The sequence below is a fragment of the Asterias rubens genome, chromosome 8, assembly GCF_902459465.1.
Source record: "Asterias rubens chromosome 8, eAstRub1.3, whole genome shotgun sequence".
NCBI classification, from domain to species: Eukaryota; Metazoa; Echinodermata; class Asteroidea; order Forcipulatida; family Asteriidae; genus Asterias; species Asterias rubens.
Genome location: NC_047069.1, coordinates 12623332 through 12642880, shown reverse-complemented (window position 1 = coordinate 12642880; position 19549 = coordinate 12623332). Strand labels below are relative to the sequence as shown.

The window sequence follows — 19549 nt, the reverse complement described above, 5'->3', positions numbered from 1 at the left end:
TGAATTTCTTATTCATTATCAAGAGTAGGCCCAGTGTTGGTGATTGACGCAATTGAAGTATAATTGGTTTTCATAAGAATTATCAAGAAAATGACAAACTTTAAAACTACTTTAATATGTAAAAAAAAAAGTCATCTTGATCCATCGTTTTGTTCAAATTTGTGCATTGATGACCTTTTCTATCTTTAATCATTGCTATGCCCAGTGAATCAACTGTGTCCTGTGGTATCAAACTGGCTGGTCCCCGTGTGGGTGGTCTGGCAGACACTGCAGGATGTCCTCAGTAAACATTTTAATGTTTATGCTTGTATAACTTAGTCATAGGCCTATTTTTATCATGCAGCAACACTGTACTTTTGGTTTATAACCATTTGAGCGTAGGTTAATTAATTTTATTTTTTTAATTGCATTTAATTATTACATTTTGATTAACAACGTTTTACTGTTTACTACAACACTTTAAATGTTCGGTTGAGGCCTTATTCAATTATTAATTTCCTGTTGAAATCTATTTTCCATTTATTTTTTGCAAAACTGTACTTTTTATTTTATGGCATTTATAATTTGAAAATAACATTAAACTGGACAAAGTGAATGGGCTAAGGACACGAAACAGAAGTATACCTCCAGAGAGAAGCTACTTCTTCCATAAGGTCCCAAGAAACTACGCGATGGGCGCACCACCGGTAGGTCCGTGGCGCTGGGTGATTCTCCTAGTAAGGACGGCCGTATGTTTTATCGCCTTCTGTGCCTTCAAGTCCATGGGGTTGTTTATAGATGAGTTTGTTGAGTACTTTGAATGCAGCGCACGTACAGCAGGTTTTGTCGTTAGCCTCCCATTCGCCATTGGTAACGTTTCGGGTAAGGTTTTAAATTTTTCCTGTGGTAGTTTAACATGCTTAAACAAGAAACATTCATTCATTTGTTTTTTATTCCAACTTGGAACACACCCCTTAACCCAGGGGGAGGGTTACATCAACATTTTAAACCTGAATTATTTTAATATACATTGGCAGGAGAGACATAAAGTCAACAGGGGCAATCAGACATTATGTTTTCATAATCATAATTAATCATTCAAGTTCATAAATAAAAACACGAATTTGGCAATACAATTAATAATAGATTCATCTGTAGAACTCATAAGAAAATTCAAATTTTCCACTGTTAGTAACCAGCTGAAAATGAGCATTATTTCCACTCACAAAGTTAAGCATTTGTTCCCTAAGAGCACTGTATAATGGACAATTGAGTAAAAAATGGATTTCAGTTTCAACCTCCAAATTACATTGAGGGCAAATTCGCTGTTTATATTCGATTAATATGTAGAAACTTAAAATGACATCACTATGATCGGTTTTAATGGAAAGAACACACTTTCTTTGGTCTTTTTTGGGTGTTTCTATATAAGTTGCAATTCACAATGAAGGTGTGACCAATCTTCAACATGAATTGTGCCTTTCCAGGTATCTTCACTGGAGTTCTACTGAAATTATTTGGAGCTAGACCGTTGATGCTGTTCAGTGGTGCTATAGCTGCAGGATTTATCATCATAGCCGCAGTGGTATCAACGTCACTGGTCCATATTGCTCTGTGTTTCATCGGATGCAGTAAGTGTTTATGATATACTTGCTAACATCACAGACGATTTGTGACAGAAATTTGCAAGGATTGTGTAGTGATTCGATCGCGTCCAATTGTTTCGAAATCGTTTTTAAATCGTTTTTTTTTCTTTCTTTTTCCAAATTATTGTACTACAAGTACTGTTTTGCATTTTATTGTATTCAAAAACTTGAACAGACCCCCATATAATAACCATGGGGAGGGTAAAAATATTTAACAATAAATAGCAATTTAATGAAGTAGTCGTACGGAAAGAAGTGTTAACTTGGAACAAAAACATACGTTGGGAGCCTTATCACACATTTTAAATTTTCTTTTATAGGTTTTCTCGGGCAAATCCGGCAAATGAGCAGCCAATTTAATTTTCATGCGCTCGAATTAAAGCTATTTTGCCTCTCCGGTTTTTACTGCGTTCCAAATTCAGAATTCGGTCATTCAATTTCGTTTTGAGACGTTCAAGTTCCTAACACACTCATTCTTTTTCAACACACACAATCATCATTCTATTTGGCAAAGCTGGTTCGACTAGAGATTTTGCTGATTTAATAATTTTCAATTTCGTAAAGAGGCAATCAATTTCGCTCACCGAGGATTCAAATAAGTACGACTAAAGAAATTCAATAAACAGATAAACTGTATAAGCAAACCGTTTCGTACCTTCACTTTTAAATCGAGCGAACCTTATTTTCTTTATTTTATGTTTCCAGTAGACTTTACCTTGGTCCCCATAAAAGTTGTTTTGTTTTCCGGTTTTTTTTTCGGGAGACCTTCAATGGTTAACTGACCAAGACCTGACATTTGAATGTGTTTGAATGTTGTTGTTTTTTTAAATGTTTTTCCAGTTGTTGGTTTTTGTAAATATTCACCAACCATCTGTTGGCGGGCCAGACATCTTGGCATATTATGTTCAAGAGTGCCAACAAATTAACCGCATGCCTTTAACATTCGTATAATGCTACTCTCACCCTTGGGCGAATATCTTGCGAATACGAATGTTTGAAATTCGCGATGAATTCGCCCAAAAGTTGCGATTTGATAGTGTATATTATGTCCTCTGTCTTGCTTAAACCTCTCCTAACCAACATCTTACGCATAATACGCACGCTTTACCAACGGTGCCAATGGCTTACCAAATGCTTACGCAAATCGATGGCGAATTACCGTCTTCACAACATTCGCTGAATGTACTGAAGCGCTTCGTATTGCTCTCTCACAGAGTGGCGAATGTTCTTGCGAACATGAATGTTTGAACTGCGCGTAGAATTCGTCCAAAATGGCGGTTGGATAGTGAATATTTGTATCTCGGTCTCACCCCTCGATCGCCTTCGGTCGGCCCTCTCCTTACCAATAGCTTACGAATATAATACGAATGATTACCAACGCTTTCCAATGCCTTTACGAACGTTGCAAACGCTTACGCACGCTTTACCAACGTTACCAATGCTTACAAAAATCACGCCGAATGGCCGTCTACGCAACATTCGCTGAAATTAACAAACCGGTTTTTAAATTGAGCGATCTTCGTAAGGAGGTTGGGAATAATTTGTGAACGTTCCGAATTTGTTACCAACGCTTACGAAGACACGGCGAATGCTGCGAAGTTTGAGAGATTGTCAAATATGTCCTTCCGATAGCATATTCGCTAACATATTCGCCGCGTGAGAGCAGCATAAAGTGACAGATCTTCGTAAGGAGGTGGAGAATGACTTGTGAACGTGGTGAGTTTGTGGCGAATGTTGCGAAGTTTGAGCGAATGTTAAATGTGTCCGTGCGTAAGCACATTCGCTAGCATATTCTCCCCAGTGTGACAGTAGCATAAAGAAACAACAAGTTAACTAAGCGTTTTTAAGACTGCACAAATATCGGAATTGACTGCCTCAAAATGAAATTGAATGACTAAACACACGCCTCAAAAACACTCCTGCGAATTTGAATGCAGCTTCGATGAATCGTTAAAATGAATGATTATTTTATTAAATCGAATGACGTAAAAGTACATTTGACTACGCTTAAAAAGAAATCGAATGACCCTTTTCAGTAGCATTCCATTTCGTGCGAAATAGAATAGGCTGGTGGTCAAATTGGCTGCTCATTTTCCGATAGTATTTCCTTATACGAATGTTAAAGGCATGCGGTTAATTTGTTGGTACTCTTGAACATAGTATGCCAAGATATCTGGCCCGCCAACAGATGGTTGGTGAATATTTACAAAAACCAACAACTGGAAAAACATTAATAATAAACAAAAATAAAAAACTATTCAAACACATTCAAATGTCAGGTCCTGGTCAGTTCACCATTGAAGGTCTCCCGACATTTTTTTTAGAAGAAAACAACCCTTATGGTGCCCAATGTAAAGTCTACTGGAAACAAACAATAGAGAAAAAAAGGGTCCGCTCGATTTAAAAGTGAAGGTAGCTACGAAACGGTTTGCTTTATCAATTTATCTGTTTCTTTAGTCGTACTTATTTGAATTCTCGGTAAGCGAAATTGATTGCCTCTTTTCGAAATTGAAAATTACTGAATCAACCAAAATCTCTAGTCGAACCAGCTTTGCTATTGAATGATGATTGTGTGTCATGAAAAAGAATGAGTGTGCTAGGAACCATTTACAGAAATTGTCTGTTTGTGTAAAAAAAAAAAAAAAAAACACTCGAGCTGCAAACTTCCTAACGGCGTTTTTTCGGTCCGGTGATCTTACTACGGGTGTTTGATTATTATTAACGAACAGCGTTGAGGGTGCAGCACGAATCACGTACGGCACCAAAACCTGGTTAGCTCTGCAACTTTATCTCGCGTTCATCATGTACTAGCGGGACGCCGCGCTTTGCGCGGCACCCACTAGCTATTGTATTGCAATTGTAGCGTGGTGCCACGACTCGCCGACGCTCTTCCCCCTTTTTCATGTACCGTGCGTTTGTTTAATTGAGTCTCTCGTGTACTCGTCGGTCGGCCAGCCAGTACCGATCATCCTCCCCTTTTCATGTGTGGCGGTCCGTCTGCATCAAGCTGACTCGTTGGTAATCTCTGCTCATCACATCCTGGGTCGTGAAGCTTACCGGCGACATAAAGATTGTCATCTTTTAGTCATACTCTTCTCCCACTGGTCCATGCTTTTAATGGGAACGAGTTTGGCCCGTCGCTGCTGAGCTTCTCTTGTAAGGTAATCGGTAATGAACACTTTCGAACTTTAGTTCGCCTTCGATTTCACGATTCCTGCTTTTTCTTTAATGGACCGAATCTAATAATAATGACTCTCTCCTTCTGGATGAAATCCAACTCGGTGTACACATTCGAGGTCTTGCTTTATTAGGCACCCAACGTGTAGGTTTTTGTTATACCGCATAGGTACAATAGACTCTGTTCTTGCGTGAGTATCCTTCATTTCTGTCGATTACCAGGGCGTGGCTCGTCAGTATTTTTTCAAACCCGGCATGCATGGATTTCCAATGTCCAAAGCTTATAACACGGTTCTCGATGCAGGTATAATTATCGTTAACCTTGTCGATCTGCACGCTTGTATAAATTTGTTAGAGTTTCTAGTCGATAACCTCGTCTAGTGTCCGTCAGTCCTCTCAACCTTGCGACTTTTAAGCCATGTTAGTTGGATTTTAAAGTCCATCATTGCAGCAAAAACATCTAGAGGGTCACTGGCTTATAGTAATCGTGTTGGCCTTGTTGCATAGTCTAGAGCAGCCGTTATACTAACGAATTACTTCGGCACATAGCCTCTGGAGCGGAGAGCGTAGAAAGCATGATGTTCACCTTTCTGCAACGTCACATATATTAACAAATAAAAGCGTATGCCATATATGTCAATGTGTTTCCATTTCTTGCGGACATTAAGTTTACTTAACACTCACAAGTCATTGAATGACTCGTATATGAATAGGAGATACACGCCCAAACTTTCGCACAACAATTTTAGGCACATCATAATACTTTATCCAACGGCAGGGCTGAAGACTTCCCTGTAACTAAATTGTTTCTAAAATCTCTATTATATTTTCATTAATCTGTGTAGGTTTTGGGTATGCCATGGTGCGAAATGCTGCAGTCGCAGTTCTGATGCAATATTTCCCGGATAATTTCGCCTCCATGAATGGGGTGAGTTCGGTAGGAGGCCCTGTGGGTATGATGATCGTCCCTCCCATGGTTCAGCAACTGCTCAACCTTTATGGCTGGCGAGGTGCTCTTGCTCTTCTCGGTGCTATGTCGGCAAATTATTGCGTCTTCGCTGCTCTGGTAAGACCTCTGCGTACCAGAAACTCCTACACACCAATAGCTGATGGTGAGCCGAGCTCTACAACAAACCAATCTTCCAATGAGTCACTCTGGGGCAAGTTGAGACAAAAGTTTGAAACAATACGTGATAAACTTTGCCTCCAAATGTTCGTTGATGAACCGGGATTCCTCACCCTCCTGCTGGTTAGTTTCCTCGAGGGTACCTTATTTTGTGGTTGGCATATCTTTCTCGTCCCGAATGGTATTGCTCTGGGTTTCAATGTGACAAGGTCGTCTTTTCTGGCCTCTTTTACCGGCTTCGGAAGCATGTTTGGGCGCCTTTTATCCGGATTTTTAATCGACCACGGACTGCTGCAAGCACATCATGTCTTCGCTGGGTCGTCTTTCCTGCTGGCCTTGGTGTGTCTCCTTGATCCCATCGCTGCACCATCATATGAGGCAGTTGCTACCCTCGCCACTCTTGGCGGGTTTTTCTTTGGAGTCTGTGCTCCATTACTTGTTGTCCTAACGGTTAATATTCCTGAAGAGAGAAGAGTGTGTGCCCTATCTTGGATGTTTTTATTCACTGGTTTCGGTATGTCAGCAGGAGGTTACACAGTCGGTAAGTGTAGAATCGTGCTTCATGTTCATACAGCCAAAATCCAATTTAGGAACTTTCTTATGTGAGACTGCTGCTCTATATAGACAGTTGTTTTGGTTGCAAGCAATATGACCTGCAGTCGATTTCACGAAACGCTAGGATTAATCCTAACTCGAGTTAGGACGAGTAACCCGTCCTAACTTAGGATGGGTTCAATGCGTCCTACGTATTTTGATACGGAACTGAACCCGTCCTAAAGTCCTATAGGATAAGATCAATCCTAAGTTAGGAATAGTTTGGTGAAATCGACGACAGGACTCACAATTTGTTTCGGACAAAATTTACTCGAACAAAAAACACGTTTCGTACTCAATGAACGTTCCAGTGCTTTCAGTGAGTAGGTTATCGAGTTAATGTACTCTGACTTCACTATTAAATGTGTTATGCAAGAGCAATGGATAACTGCCTCTATATACTATGACGTTTTGAAACTTCCCCGTCGATCGTTCGCTAGTATCGAAAGCATGGGCTGTTGGTAGGGTCTGCGAATATCAATCCCTTTCCCATAGTGCGTATCCATGAGCAAGATAATAAGTGTGCTGCCACTACGCTGCGTCCCAAAACGAATCTCTTTTCCTTTTTCTAATCATATTTTGCCCACTTGTATTATTCATTTGTCTTTATATTTTGCATGCAGGTTGGATATATGACATGACGGGTGATTATGGAGTTGCTTTCTGCACGATGGGAGTCATTTCTGCTGTCATGGGAGTGTTGTCTTCGACGTTGGGACCTTTGCGCTTTTCATGTAAAACTTAGGATCGGAAGTAGGATTGAATGAACCAAAGGCAGAGAGAAACTTTTAAACGGACACGATTTCAAGCCCTTTGAAAATTTCGAGTAACAGGCATAAGAGTGTCCTTTATGAAATTAATCTCAGATGCTTTAACCAAACCCTCAAAATGTTGTTCGTGGTCACACAGTGGTCTCATCGTCAAATTTCATAGCAAAGCTTAACGGTAGGCAAATTTGCGTGCTTACTGTAGCCGAATAATTTGCTTAAAGGCAGTGGACACTATTGGTAATTACTCAAAATAATTATTAGCATAAAACCTTACTCGGTAACGAGTAATGAGGAGAGGTTGGTAGTATAAAACAATGTGAGACACGGGTCCCTTTGAAGTGGAGTAGTTTTCGAGAAAGAAGTAATTTTCCACGAATTTGATTTCGAGACCTCAAGTTTAGAATTTGAGGTCTCGAAATCAAGCATCTGAAAGCACACAACTGCTTGTGACAAGGGTGTTTCTTCTTTCATAGTTAACTCGCAACTCCGACGACCAATCGAGCTCAAATTTTCACAGGTTTGTTATTTTATGCATATGTTGAGATACAGCAAATGAGAAGACTGGTCTTTGACAATTACCAATAGTGTCCACTACCTTTAAGCCGTAGCGTATTTCACAGGTTAGCAGAAAAATTGCACGGCCAAATTGCGTGTTTACCGTGGATTTGCATTGTGACGTCATTTATTTTCGTGCGGTAAGCACCGGAAGGTTAGCATGCCTTTTCGTTTGCTTACGGTAAGCAGCGCTATGAAATATAAATTACACAGTGAGTACTAAAAAAATCGGCCGCTAAGCAGCGCTATGAAATTGGGCCCAGGTTGGACTCCTCCGCGACGGAGTTCAGGGTAAAAAAGGTCCCGTACCTTTGCGGGAAAAGAAATCAACATTTAAAAAAAAAGTTCGACCTAACTCAGGAAGCTGAACTTTTACTCACATGTCCCTTGTAGTCGGAACTCCAACCTGCGTTATTTAAAATTGTTGCATTTTCTCCTTTGGTGTTAATACTTTGTGAAAAGAAATTTTAAAACTGACGTTTCCCATTCCCACATCTTTCACTAACTTCCGTGTAAACACTTTCTTGCATTGATCACTGGCGGTCTACTTTTTGCAGTCAAATCGCCGTCAACTCGCCCTCTGTTGAACATGTATAAAGCCCTGTAAAAATAGCAAGATAGCGGCAGACGGCTTTGCTGCTTATAAAAAAAAAGATTACAGGAATTTTTTTTATATTTTTGTAACCAAAATTTAACCAGAAACTGATAAAAATTCTATTTGAGCCACAATACTTCACATTGTTATGCCTCCTGGATTTTATATCATGAGAAGTTTTCAAAGCGCAGCACCAAAGCTTTGGAACTCCCTCCCGGACACTGTAATTATTATTATTATTATTATTATAAATGGAGGAGTTGAAGGCGAGATGACGGTACCTTACCAGTTGACGGCGAATTATGGCAATATAATGCCAATTGCGGCACTGTACTTTTATAGCCATGCGCACTTGAGCTCACACTATCAATTTGGTACAAGTCATGTGGATCACATCGCCAGTGCAGAACTTCCACTTTTTTCGGAAATAATTACTTCCTTTGATATATTTGTTAGCAGTGAACTCATGAAAAATGTAGTAAGGAACACTAAGAATATGTTTCAACTTAAAAGTAAAAGATAAAGAAAATGTTAGTCAAAATATGTGTTCGCATTGTGTAGAAGTTTTATGCCCAGGACGTCAGTGCAGTGGCACTGACTGACTGACGTCCTATAGTGCTAGGTATAGTGAGTACATTTAGGTCGGGGCGACATATTGGTGCATATATTTGGCTGCTTTAAAAAGTCGGTCTTCATGTAGGGCTATGGCTACAGTTAGGTACCTCACACTCGTATATTCTTGTATATCCGCGTATTTAGTGGTGCACATGCACTGTACGTTTGGGCGACAAATTTGAGATTTCTTTTAATTTTGATTTTGCCACCTGCCGCGATCTTTTTGTCAGTCAATGTTCAATTTATTCAAGCACCGGGGATCGTGAGCGCCACGTCTCGAAAATGTCAAGCTCTCCGAATCACTACGATGACTCTGCCGTTTCAAAGTCAGAGATAATTGCATTTATTCATAATCCCGGATGCAATTATAACATCAACTCAAACTTAATCCCTGTGTGCGCACCCTCCCTAACTGACATGCGCGGACACAAGACACCGTTAAACGACATTTGGTTTACAACATGCTTCTGCCGCAGTGTTGCGCAAAACTGTTTTTGTAAATACGCAAGTAGACACCTTCCGAATTGTAACTCAAATATAAACAGTGAATACATGCATCGGGGCCATCCAAGTGGAGAAAAGACACGCCACTGAGAAGATAATTGATTTGAACAAAAACGAACTGGCCAGAGGGAACAAAATAATACCCTAGAGCGAAGCTTCCTCTTCCATCGGGACGCTAGAAGCTGCGATGAGTGCACCAACAGTAGGTCCGTGGCGATGGGTAATTCTGCTAGTTCGGACGGGCGTATGTTTCGTGTCCTTTGGCGTCCTCAAGTCCATGGGGTGTTCATGGATGAGTTTGTTGAGTACTTTGAATGCAGCAGACGTGCAGCAGGTCTTGTCGTTATCCTCCCATTCACCATTGGCATGGTATCAGGTAAGCTTAGTATTTTGTCACCCTGTGGAAGTTTCCAAAAAGAGAAGAATCAAACATGTTAAAACTTGGACTTAGAGCAATCGAGAAAGAGTTAGGACGATTAACGGGATTGAGCTGTTGACAGTATACAAAAATGTAAGAAACAGCTCCCTCTGAAGCAGCGTAGTTTTCGAGAAAGAAGTTATTTTCCACGATTTCGAGACCTCAAATTTGAGGTCCCGAAAATAAGCATTTGAAAGCACACCACTTCGTGTGAGAAGGGTGTTTTTTCTTCCATTATTATTTCGCAACTTCGAGGACCAATTGAACTCAAATTTTCACAGGTTTGTTATTTTATGCACATGTTGAGATACACCACGTGAAAAGACTGGTTTTTGAAAATACCAATAGTGTCCAGTGTCTTTTATCGATGTCCAATTAGCACATAGGCTCTCCACCACATACCTTTATCACGCTGTCACCATCTTGGTCATGTTCCCTGTTCCGTCACAGTAATGATTCTTTGCGCAAACATGGCACCAGACTATTAGTTCGTCCAGCATCAGTTTAATTACAATGAGTTAAATTGGAGTAAAATCAAGACGGCCACACCACAGGGATGGCCACCGTGTTTTCACTGGTAGCACAACGACTCTCGACCCGCTAAACGTGCAACTGCTCATTATCGGAGTAACTAAAACCTACTAAGTTTATTGCTCCATGGATAAAAAAGAAATAATTTATGTTCAATCTTAAGCATAACATTACGGTAACAGGTTTAAATTGAAAGAACACACTTCCTTTGATTTAATGTGATGTTCTCATACAAGCTGGATGTGTGACCAATGTTCACCAAAAATTTTGTTTTTCCAGGGATCTTCACTGGAGTTTTACTGAGAATAATGGAAACTAAACTGCTAATGATTTTCAGTGGTGCGGTATTTGCTGCATCTCTCATCATAGCCGCAGTGGTATCGACATCACTAGTCCACATTGCTCTGTTCTTTGTTGTGTGCAGTAAGTATGTTTTTAGTAATAATCTACCCGTTTTCAGCAAAACAATTTGCGGAGGGATTAAATGATTAGGCATAATGCAGCATTCGATTGTAACGACTACCGGTTTAAGAGAAAAAAGAGGCCCGCATTCGTAAAACGAAAATTTATGTTACTCTTGTTATTCTAATGATTGACACTTGTGATGTGTGAACCTTTGTGTTCTCCTATTATTTACGCGACATGGTTAATGTTTCCTTTTGAAAATGTGTTTTCAGTCCATGTGGACATCAGTATTCCAAAAATACAAATCATTCTCCATTCACAAACTAATAAATAACTTGCATGTGATTTAAAGACTATTGACACTATTGGTAATTGTCAAAAACCAGTCTTTTAACTTGGTGTATCTCAGCATATGCATAAAATAACAAACCTGTGAAAATTTGAACTCGACTGGTCGCCGGAGTTGCGATATAACTATGAAAGAAAAAACACCCTTGTCACACGAAGTTGTGTGCTTTCAGATGCTTGATTTCGAGACCTCAAATTCTAAATCTGCGGCCTCAAAATCAAACTCGTGGAAAATAACTTCTTTCTCGAAAAGTGCGTCACTTCAGAGGGATCCGTTTCTCAGAATGTTTTATACTATCAACCTCTCCCCATTACTCGTTTGCAAGTGAGGTTTTATGCTAATAATTTGTTTGAGTAATTACCAAAAGTGTCCACTGCCTTTACAGTAATACTATCAGATTATTTAACTCGGTCTTATTGTACACAGTTTTTGGACAAAGTAGATTACTCTACCGTCGTTATTATATTGTTTCTCTAAAATTAATTATGATTTCAATTTGTGTAGGTTTTGGATACTCCATGATGCGAAATGTTTCAGTCTCAGTTCTATTGCAGTACTTCCCACATACTTTCGCTTCCATGAATGGGATCAGCTTAGTAGGAAGTCCTTTGGGTATGATGATCGCCCCTCCCGTGGTTCAGCAACTGATCCAGCTTTATGGTTGGCGAGGTGCTCTGGCTCTTCTCGGTGCTATGTCGGCAAATTATTGCGTCTTCGCTGCTCTGGTAAGACCTCTGCGTACCAGAAACTCCTACACACCAATAGCTGATGGTGAGCCGAGCTCTACAACTAACCCAACTCCTAACGAGTCACTCTGTGATAGTTGGAGACAATGGGTCGGAACAATGTGTGAGAAACTTGACCTCAAAATATTCGTTGACGAACCAGGATTCGCCATCACCCAGATTATTTTTTTCATAAATGGTATCTTGTTCTTTGGTTGGCATATCTATCTCATCCCGAATGGAACTGCTCTGGGTTTCAATAAGACAAGATCAACATTTCTGGCTACCTTCTGGGGCTTTGGAAGCATGTTTGGACGCCTTTTGTCCGGATTTGTAATCGACCATGGAGTGGTGCAAGCACATAATCTCTTCGCTGGGTCGTCTTTCCTGCTGACCTTGGTGTGTCTCCTTGATCCTATCGCTGCACCATCATATGCGGCAGTTGCTACCCTCGCTACTCTTGGTGGGTTTTGCTTTGGAGTACTCTATCCATTAATGATAGTCTTGTCGGTTAATTTTCCTGAAGAAAGAAGAGTGTCTGCCCTGTCTTGGATGTATTTATTCGGTGGTTTCGGACTGTCAGCAGGAGGTTTCATTATCGGTAAGTTGAGCTACAATTCCAATATATAACACTATTGAACAAAAGATTAAAAGCACACAATTCTGTTGTTTTCTTTCCTACGTTACCAACTTGCTTTAAATTTCTTTTGTGATAACTCCGCTCACTAGATTTTGTTTGCAAACTAAAAGCTAGGGTTTTCATTTTTACCTAAGTCACAATCCAAACGGAGGCCAGGCAGCGTGTACGATTCGAGCGTCCAGTGGAGATCGGCGAAAGATCGTGCCATTGGGCGGTCAAAGTCACAATTAAAAGTGTCCTTCACGCTGCTATGGCGGTAATGGGGTTGAATTCTGGGCCCATTTGTCGTTTGGTGTCCAGCAGGCACTCGTACGATGGCCTTCCTTGTTGTGGTAAACTATGCGTAATTCTGTTACCTTCTTCTGGCCCGGCACCCGCCCGATGTTTGCGATGCCCGTCGGACATCGGCCCAAGCAACGATTGATTTATTGACAGTTTGCGATGCAAAACGTCACACCAAGTCGTAAGTCTGAGTTGCATGGCACTCCTTTTGCAGATCGGATAAGTCTAGAGTGGTATAGGTCTGTCGCCACCATTAAGCGACTCCCCAGAAATCGCCCTTTCTATTTCTAATCTTAATTTGCAGTCTACCCGCAGTACACTCGATAAAATATTAAGTCCTTTGTGATTTATCTGCGCAAGTTGGCGTGATTTTTCATGCGTGACCTCGGTTTGAATACTAATTAGTCCAAAGAGCTTCTGAAATTCAGGGGATTTTTTTGGCCTTATCTGAAAAGTATTGACAAAAATAATATAGCAGTACATTGAAATGAAGAGCATATCTGTCGTTTTGTATAAAACAAATCGGTGCAATTCATATTTTAAAAAGAGAAATTTGTACGTAAAAAATGGCTTCAAAAGAAAAGAAAAAATCAACTATTAGACATAGGTGATTCTTACGATGGCATCATCGACTGTTATGGCAGCATGCTGATTGCTGTGTTTCGCTGGTATGTTACCCCGACCACCAAGCCTAAGTTAGTCAATAACAAAAGCGCCCGTCTATACCATAGGCAGCCCATGGTATAGATGGGCGCTTTTGTTATTGACTAACTTAGGCTTGGTGGTCGGGGTACCATACCAACGAAAAACAGCATGCTGCCATATCAGTCGATGATGTCATCGTCAGCCAATCACCGTGCAGGAAAACCATGCTGTCCAAACCATAGTCGATTTTTTCGTCATGGGAGTTTTGGATTAACGGTGGAAATCGCTGTATCCTGACAGGACTAGGTACGATCCGGTCTCGCTTTTAACATTTCCCGAACGAATATGAAATAATCTATCAATATATACTAATTCGGGAATGTTGACGACATTCCTAACGGGAAAATTTGCCGTGATTCTTTGATTTGTTTTCTCCGTTTTTGAAGCCATTTTTCACGTACAAATTTCTCTTTTAAAAAATTGAGTTGCACCGATTTTGTTTTATATATAACGACAGATATGCTCTTTGTTTCAATTTACTGGTACACTATTTAAGTTGAGACTTTTCAGAAAAGGCTGAAAATGACCGAATTCCAGAAGCCCTTTTGACTAATTAATTATTCACAAGGAGGTCACGCACGAAAAACGATGCATATCGCTACAGATAAATAACAAAGGAGATGAGAGTCCTGCGGGTAGACTGTTTGCCACCGTGTGTTATTCATTTGTTTGATGTTGTATGCAGGTTTGATATATGACGTTACTGGTGATTATGGAGTTGCTTTCTGCACGATGGGAGTAATTTCTGCTGTCATGGGGGTGTTGTCTTTGACGTTGATAACTACTTGCTTTCCATGTAAAACTCAGGATCTGGGGTTGGATTGAATGAACTCATGGCAAATACATACTTTTAAAGTCACCTGGACATTTTTATTTGTTCAAACATAAAAGTAGATGTTTAGTAACAATAAAACAATTTTTTTAGTAATTGTCTGTCACGATTTATATGTTTAAAAAATAGTTAAAGTTGTTTGGGGGTTGACTCCGCCTACCCCTTTTGTGACGTCAATCGAGGCAGACTTTGCCTTGATGCGTAGAGTAAACACACGTGCAAATAACATGAAAGTCCAAGTCAATGAGTTCGTACGTTTTGAAAAAGTTGTTTTCTTGCATTTGTATTGTTGCTGGATGCAGCAAAACAACTACAGATGGGGTCAGTCTGCATGGTTGGTCATACTCACAAGAGCAATAGTGCCTAGTGGTTCGGTCCAACGTCTTTTTCAGCACTGTGCAGCATTTTCTCTTCAATATCGCGCCTCGATTGACGTCACGAACAGCGCCCTCTCGGGTCGGGGCCTACTCTTAACTTTGTAAATAAGATAATTAGAACAAATTTTTTAGAACCTTAGTTAACTGTTTATTCACATTCCACTCATCAAAACACATGTATTAGTGACAAAAGCTTTATTTCGACAAAATACCACTTCCAGGTGAACATTTTTAACATTTTGAGTTCCGGTCATTGACCGCCTCAATAAAAACCTATTTACGGAAACATTAGTTAACATTTACGTATTTTTGTTTTCACACTGTGGTCTCGTCGTATAACGTGGATGCATTTTTTATGGTTTCCCATTTGCATTACAACCCAGGGGCCCCACAAGTAGGTCGGGGCTACACTGAGATTCGGGTTCTGGGCTTCATTTAAGTCAGGGCCACATTTGGGCTTAAGTTTTGTGCTAGAATTAGGTGGGGCAACATTAAGGTACAGGTTGTGACTAAGTTTAGCTACAACCGGGTTCAAGTTTGGGGCTTCGTTTAGGTCAGGGCTACATTTGGGTAACAATTTTGGGTTGTCGCTGTGTTGAGGTACAGATTTAAAGCCTTTGGACACTTTCGCTACAGAAAAAAATTTAAAGTTCACAGATTAACAAATAATTTACAGGGTTTACAGAAGGTAATGGTGTAAGACTTCTCTTGAAATATTATTCCATGAAATGCTTTCCTTTTTAAGAAAACATTAAAACAATACCAATTCTCGATATCGAGAATTACGGATTTATTTTAAACACATGTCATGACACGGCGAAACGTGCGGAAACAAGGGTGGGTTTCCCGTTATTTTCTCCCGACTCCGATGACCGATTAAGCCTAAATTTTCACAGGATTGTTATTTTATATATAAGTGGCGATACACGAAGTTTGGGCTCTGGACAACACTGTTTACTGAAAGTGTCCAATGGCTTTAAATACGTAGTGATATAATTGGGTTACAAATTTGGGGCTGCGTTTAGAATGGGTTTACATTTTGAGCTACATTTATTTGTTACAAATTTGGAAACTGGGGCTAGATTTAGGTCGGGGCTATCCTTCAATCTTTGGACTAAAATTAGGTTGGCTCACTCTTAAGGTTCTAGCTTGGGCTACATTTAGGTATAGATGTGTGGCAACTTCAGTTGGTCTGGCTACACGTTTTCTTTGGGTAAATGTTCAGTTTACATGAAGATAACTTTAGAAGGCTGGTCCTAGTTTGGGTGGTTTGGCAGACCCTGCAGGGCAGACCAAGGACATCCTCGGTCAAATTTCCGGGCTTTGTTTTTTCTTCTTTTATTATTCCTAGGCCTATTTTTTCATCCTGGAAAAGTGTGCTTTATTGTTAACACGTATTTTTAGCCGTGTCGTTTCATTTAAGCGTAGTTTTATTAATTATGTTTTCCATGTGCATTTTTTTCCCAAGTTAAACAGTGTTTCAGTACATTAACTTTTATTGCTTTTAATTAATTAATTTATGCATACTGTAATCGACATTATAATAAAACTACGTGTCTTATTTTTTATGTGGAGGGTGTTTTCTCCGTTTAGCATGTTAATAATAAACAGTGTGTATGAACAGCCACACTTGGTAGACAGACATTATCCTGCTAAACGGGCCAAGAGAATGTGGCCGAAAAGAGAACAATCAGGGAGTTGTAAATGGACCACACATAACTACTCGCAAGAGGGGCGCAGTGGAAAATATCTGCCGATTTTGTCAACCTGCTGTCCGAGCACGCCTGAAAACTGAGCCCACTTGACTGACCGGCTACGTCACCCGGATAGCTAAGCACACCAGATAGCCACAGATCGTGACAAACGCTGCAAATACTAAACCAACTAAAAACTGAGTACTCGTGGCCGCAGCATAACTAATTGCCATGTACGGACACCAAAGGTTGTTCAATGTCGTGAAAGCAACTGTTTTGTGAAAATTCCGAATTGCTACTTAATAAACATAAAAGACTCCAACCGGTACATATCAAGGTGGATAAAGACGTCCATCGCAGATAAAGATCATTCAATTGAACGAGGTGATCGGCCAGAGGTAAAAACAAAAAAAACCCAGCATACCTCAGGGAGGGCGCTCGAAACTTCGATGGGTGCACCAGCAGTAGGTCCATGGCGATGGGTGATTCTCTTAGTAAGGACTGGCGTATCTTTCTTGTCATTTGGCGTCATCAAGTCCATGGGGGTGTTTATAGATGAGTTTGTTGAGTACTTTGAATGCAGCACTCGTGCAGCAGGTCTTGTCGTAAGCCTCCCATTCACCATTATGGTAACAGGTAAGCTTTGTATTTTTTCACCATGTGGAAGTTTAAAACAATAGAACTTACTTTGTGGAAAAATGGAGAAATTTAAACATTACAAAACAACAACCAGTGTTCATATGGAAAGACAACAAGTTCAATGATTTAGTTTGCTGTTCTTGTACAAATTGAGAATGAGAATGAAAGTGTGACCAATGCTTACCACAAATTTTGCTTTTCCAGGGATCTTCACTGGAGTTTTACTGAGAATAATGGGAACTAAACTGCTAATGATTTTCAGTGGTGCGTTAATTTCTGTGTCTCTCATCATAGCCGCAGTGGTATCGACGAATTTTTTCCACATTGCTCTGTGTTTCGTTGTTTGTAGTAAGTATATTTTTATTATTTATCTACTTTTTTTTAAGATTTTGCGGCGTGTTGCTTTTCTTTATAATACAAAAGGAACCTGTCAAAGGGATTATGGGAACAAGTTGACTTTATAATCGGTCGAGTTGGTCTTTGAAAAGCGTTTGTTACCGTTTGTGTTAAAATGCATATTGGTAGAAAGATGTTGTAAAAGTAGAATACAATGATCCACACAAACATGCCTCGAAATTGCACGGTTCCTTTTTACCTCGACGACTAACACGGTCGGCCATTTGTGAGAGTCACATTTTGACTCCCATAAATGGCCGACCGTGTTAGTTCGCAAAGTAAGTGGACAACCACGCAATTTCGTAGCAAATTTGTGTGGATCATTGTATTCTACTTTTAAAACATCTTTCCAACGATATGCATTTTATAACAAACCGTTATACAAACGTTTTTTATAGACCAAATCGTCTTATACTTGCTTTCTATAGCTGTTTCGTAGCAGAGCGCAGCGAAACAGTTTTTTTTTATTTGTCATGTTCAGTACTCGCGATTGTTTGCATAGTTCCTAAAGAGCAATTGCAATGAAACTTTCAGGGATGGAAGGTAATGATGCAATGATAATCCTAAAGCAACAATGTCATGGTGACGTCATCTTAAATTTTTAAATTTTAAAGATTTGAAAATCTATATCAAATCAGCCACAAAAGACCGATTTTGTTTATGGGATTGGGTTGGAATAAATTAGGTCTTCACGTTATGTTGTATGCGTGACCTCACATGACCTCAACTTCCGGTCGAAACCGGAAGTGCCCTCTTATTCAAAAGTGGCAAAAAGTTATGAAATGGTTTCAACGATGATAGTGTATGCAAGGGCGGGCATGTAAAAAAAAAATATTGATAACGTCACAAATTGCAAAAGCGCCCTCTGGCGGCAGGTTGAAAACTCTTCAAAATGGACTTTTTGAAGATGTCTGTGGTGATATTTTATGTAATCACTTTAAATTTTACACACACGTTAACTGTCAGGCAGGCATCATATGTGTGAAGTTTCAGATCAATGACGTCATCGGGGTCACATGACGCGGCATTAAAGGTGCACTTTTTGAAGTCATATAACTCTCGAAGTAAAAAAGCGAATAGAAACTTAGTAGATTGTTAGATATTGGCACTTTCTCGTGAATTGTGAAATGACGTCACGATCACGTTATCACATGATTTTTTATGATTTTTACAATTTTTGCACCTTTTTAAAAACGTAAATTGCGATCTGAACATGGTATAATCCAAATAATTTTATGCCACATCGCGTAACTCCTGAAGTATAAATGCGATAATGTTGAAACTTGATAGGTTATTAGATATCCGCAACTTCTTTAAATTGTGAAATGACGTTATGATGACGTCATCACATGGTTTTTATTAGTTTTTCAATTTTGCAACTAAAAATAAAAAATTGCTAACTGAACATGGTATAATCTTTATTCCTTTTTTAAATAGACTACATAGGTCATAACTGTATTATTGCTTTGTCAGCCTACCGGTATGCTAGTACACAAACTTCAAATAAAACAGGCTTGTGAGACTTCTTATTAGAGAACACAATAGCTTTATTTAATAACTTAACTTACGAAACTTAGGTGAATTAAAGACGGAGGCTCCAACCTCCCAGACCAGGCTAACGGCTACTGGCGATCATAGGCCGCGCCCTGGTCTAAGTATCTTTACCCCGTACTTAATTACTACTCATAATATTACTACGCCATCATACGAAAGTAGTCCCATAACATATGCCTCTCTCTTCTAGAATCGGCTCCGTCGATTCCAAATTTGCATAAACAAGTTGTCTAAATACACTATGAGTTAAATTTGATTTTAACGGAATAGTCTGTAGGAGAGTATTCAATTTCTCCTACTCTTGGCAGTTATAAATTTTGCAACTCAATCTAAAACGTCAAGGTTGTGGTGTTACACTTGCCGGCCGGGCTTAAGGAGAAGTTTTAAAGAATCACCAAAACTGATAACAGGGCCAACAATTAAAATACAGACTGCAGTAAT

At 39.7% G+C, this 19549-nt stretch overlaps 2 protein-coding genes across 2 annotated transcripts; both read left to right on the top strand.

The window, feature by feature from the left end:
* The first annotated feature begins 1500 nt into the window (after window positions 1–1500).
* LOC117293964 (monocarboxylate transporter 12-like) lies at window positions 1501–7516 on the top strand. Its single transcript, XM_033776476.1, has 3 exons — window positions 1501–1610; window positions 5648–6469; window positions 7146–7516. The coding sequence occupies exons 1-3, from the start codon at window positions 1514–1516 to the stop codon at window positions 7265–7267; spliced, it is 1041 nt and encodes a 346-aa protein (XP_033632367.1). The 5' UTR covers window positions 1501–1513; the 3' UTR covers window positions 7268–7516.
* A 4326-nt stretch (window positions 7517–11842) lies between these two features.
* LOC117293598 (monocarboxylate transporter 12-like) lies at window positions 11843–14441 on the top strand. The gene is made up of 2 exons (XM_033775956.1): window positions 11843–12590; window positions 14302–14441. The coding sequence occupies exons 1-2, from the start codon at window positions 11843–11845 to the stop codon at window positions 14439–14441; spliced, it is 888 nt and encodes a 295-aa protein (XP_033631847.1).
* The last annotated feature ends 5108 nt before the right edge of the window (window positions 14442–19549 follow it).

Excerpts from the sequence above, each read along its gene's own strand:
- LOC117293964 (XM_033776476.1), top strand. The coding sequence starts at position 1,514 with ATGCTGTTCAGTGGTGCTATAGCTGCAGGATTTATCATCATAGCCGCA. Across the intron at positions 1,611-5,647 it reads TCTGTGTTTCATCGGATGCA|GTTTTGGGTATGCCATGGTG; the intron begins GTAAGTGTTTAT and ends TAATCTGTGTAG. Across the intron at positions 6,470-7,145 it reads AGCAGGAGGTTACACAGTCG|GTTGGATATATGACATGACG; the intron begins GTAAGTGTAGAA and ends TTTTGCATGCAG.
- LOC117293598 (XM_033775956.1), top strand. The coding sequence starts at position 11,843 with ATGAATGGGATCAGCTTAGTAGGAAGTCCTTTGGGTATGATGATCGCC. Across the intron at positions 12,591-14,301 it reads AGCAGGAGGTTTCATTATCG|GTTTGATATATGACGTTACT; the intron begins GTAAGTTGAGCT and ends TGTTGTATGCAG.